General features: G+C 43.6%; 1 protein-coding gene across 1 annotated transcript; it reads left to right on the forward strand.

Annotated features, from left to right (window-relative positions):
- Nucleotides 1–4: 4 nt before the first annotated feature.
- DRD5 (dopamine receptor D5) lies at nt 5–1,560 on the forward strand (the record flags this gene model as incomplete). Its single annotated transcript, XM_026034068.1, has 1 exon — nt 5–1,560. A coding segment is annotated over one exon (1,425 nt), but the record flags the coding sequence as incomplete, so codon positions are not given.
- Nucleotides 1,561–2,853: the final 1,293 nt, after the last annotated feature.

Here is a 2,853-nt window from a genome sequence, read left to right on the forward strand (position 1 = left end):
CGGCCCCGGGCCGCTGCTGGCCGCGGGGGAGCTCCCCGGCCCGGTGGGCGCCCCCGGGGCGGCGCAGGTGGCGGCCGGCGGCCTCTTGGCCCTGCTCATCCTCTGGACGCTCTTCGGCAACGTGCTGGTGTGCGCCGCCATCGTCCGCTACCGGCACCTAAGGAGCAAGGTCACCAACATCTTCATCGTGTCCCTGGCAGTCTCGGACCTGCTCGTGGCTCTGTTGGTGATGCCCTGGAAAGCGGTGGCCGAAGTGGCCGGGTATTGGCCCTTTGGGGCTTTCTGCAATGTCTGGGTGGCCTTTGATATCATGTGCTCCACGGCCTCCATCCTGAACCTCTGCGTGATTAGTGTGGACAGGTACTGGGCTATTTCCAGCCCTTTTCGCTACGAGAGGAAGATGACCCAAAGGCTGGCCCTGGTGATGATTGGCGTGGCCTGGGCTTTGTCTGTGCTCATCTCCTTCATCCCTGTCCAGCTCAATTGGCACAAGGGTGGTGATGTGGCTGCTGCTGGGGATGCTGGAGGTGGATCTGACTGGGCAGCAGTGGGTGCTGTCACCACTTGGGCAGAAGACATGAGCACCACATGGGTGGCATTAGCTGCAATGAGACCCTCTGATGGGACCTCTGGCAGTAATGATACCCTTGCTGGACCATCGGAGAGCTGTGACTCCAGCCTCAACAGGACTTATGCTATTTCCTCCTCCCTCATCAGTTTTTATATTCCAGTGGCTATCATGATAGTTACCTACACTCGGATCTACCGCATTGCCCAGGTGCAGATTCGTCGGATCTCATCCCTGGAGAGGGCAGCTGAGCATGCGCAGAGCTGCCGGAGCAACCACATTGACTGCCACCATCACACCAGCCTCAAGTCCTCCATCAGGAAAGAGACCAAGGTGTTGAAGACTCTCTCTGTCATCATGGGGGTCTTTGTCTGCTGCTGGTTGCCGTTCTTCATTTTGAATTGCATCGTTCCCTTCTGCGAGAGCCCCCGCAGCGACCCCCATGCTGGCCTTCCCTGCGTCAGTGAGACCACCTTTAACATCTTTGTCTGGTTTGGTTGGGCCAACTCCTCTCTCAACCCCATTATCTATGCCTTCAATGCTGATTTTAGGAAGGTCTTCTCCAACCTCCTGGGATGCAGCCAGTTTTGCTCTAGTACTCCAGTGGAGACTGTTAATATAAGCAATGAGCTTATCTCTTACAACCAGGACACCCTTTTCCATAAGGAGATAGTGACTGCTTATGTCAACATCATCCCAAATGTTGTTGACTGTGAGGAAAATCGTGAGGACCCTTTTGATAGGATGTCCCAGATCTCTCCTGGTCGTGAGATTGCCACTGAGTCTGCATGTGAGCTGGACTGCGAGGGGGAGGTTTCACTAGGCAAAATAACACCTTTCACTTCCAATGGTTTACATTAAATGGCATCCTGTCCTGGTCAGATGTTCTTGTATTGCACAACAATGTATTAGCACTGAATGGAAAAACCTTCTTGATGTATGCTATAGTTCAGTCAGTCACTTCACGCCAAACTCCCTTGTACTTGTAGCACTTTACAAGATTTAGATGCTGTCCTACAGAGAGCTGCTAAAACTCAATTCAGCAATTCCCCAGACTAGGAGATGTCGTTGATTTGCTATGGAGAGATTCTGTGGGACAATTACAGTCAGTTGATGTTTATAATCTGTTTGCAAATGAAAGGCGCCATTATTAGTGTTAAGTATTACGACTCTTAAAAACAGGGACAGCTATGGAAGCTGGCATAGATATTAAAGAGAAGAAAATTCTCCTACACTGTTCATTTATTCAGATTTTATGGGTTTTCTCTTTCTCTCTCTATATATTTTTTTAAGATAAGAGTAGTGAGGTGGTGATTTGGATGATTATTTTAATGCGTGTTTCTGCCAAAACAGTTTATGTGAAATCCATGTTCTCCTAGGCAGTGTTGTTGCGACAATATCCTTGCCGTGTTCCCACAACTGAATAAATAAATAAAAGTTTACATCAAGGGGTTATTATCTTTCATTTATCACTCTGAAAGGTTTACAAGTACCCAAGTTTTAATATGTTTGTTTGAATGGTTAGAATGACTAACTACTAAATCCTATTATTCTAAAAGCGAAAAGGTCTATATAGAAATAAAATTTTTGCATAAAAGTGAGGTTCAGAGGAGTGATTGAATTAAATGAGCTCTTTCATATGGCTGTACCTACAGCTAGATTTATGCCTTCTCTTTTTTTAATTCTTAGAATAATTGATGCTATTACTATCTGTGATTTCCTCTTTGCAGCTATATTAAGCACACATACTTAAAAATTATTAAACTTTTTCACTTAATTCTATACTTAAACTTGCTTTTAAATATGCTATTAATGAGAAAGGGCTGTTGATAGAATAAAAAGCTGAATGTTTCTAAAAATAGTTGTTTCTGAAAGTGATGTGCATAATTAGTAGTTCCCAGGGTAGATCCAATACACTAGAAAACCTAAAGAGAAAATGATGTTGATGTATTTTGTGTAGATATTTCATTTCTTTATTGAAACTTAATTACATTTTTAATGCCACATATATTTAGATTGCTTAGACTCTGAAAAATATTTTAAAGCAGCCTTTAAAAAGTTGTAAAAGTGCATTTTAAACTTAATTACTACTGAAACAAATCAAATAGAATATGTCATTTAAAAATGTGTGCATACTGTCAACTCAGAAATTAGACGTGGTATTATTTATAAGACAAATAACTCTAGGCAGTAAAAAAAATCCTGATACTTATTTCGACTTTGGGCAAGGTTCTCTGTGAATAAAATTTGTTTTTTTGCTTTTTAAAAGAACCTGTGGCATGAGC

Source organism: Nothoprocta perdicaria, unplaced genomic scaffold (genome assembly GCF_003342845.1).
Source record: "Nothoprocta perdicaria isolate Ctin4 unplaced genomic scaffold, notPer1 scaffold_14, whole genome shotgun sequence".
Classification (NCBI taxonomy): Eukaryota; Metazoa; Chordata; class Aves; order Tinamiformes; family Tinamidae; genus Nothoprocta; species Nothoprocta perdicaria.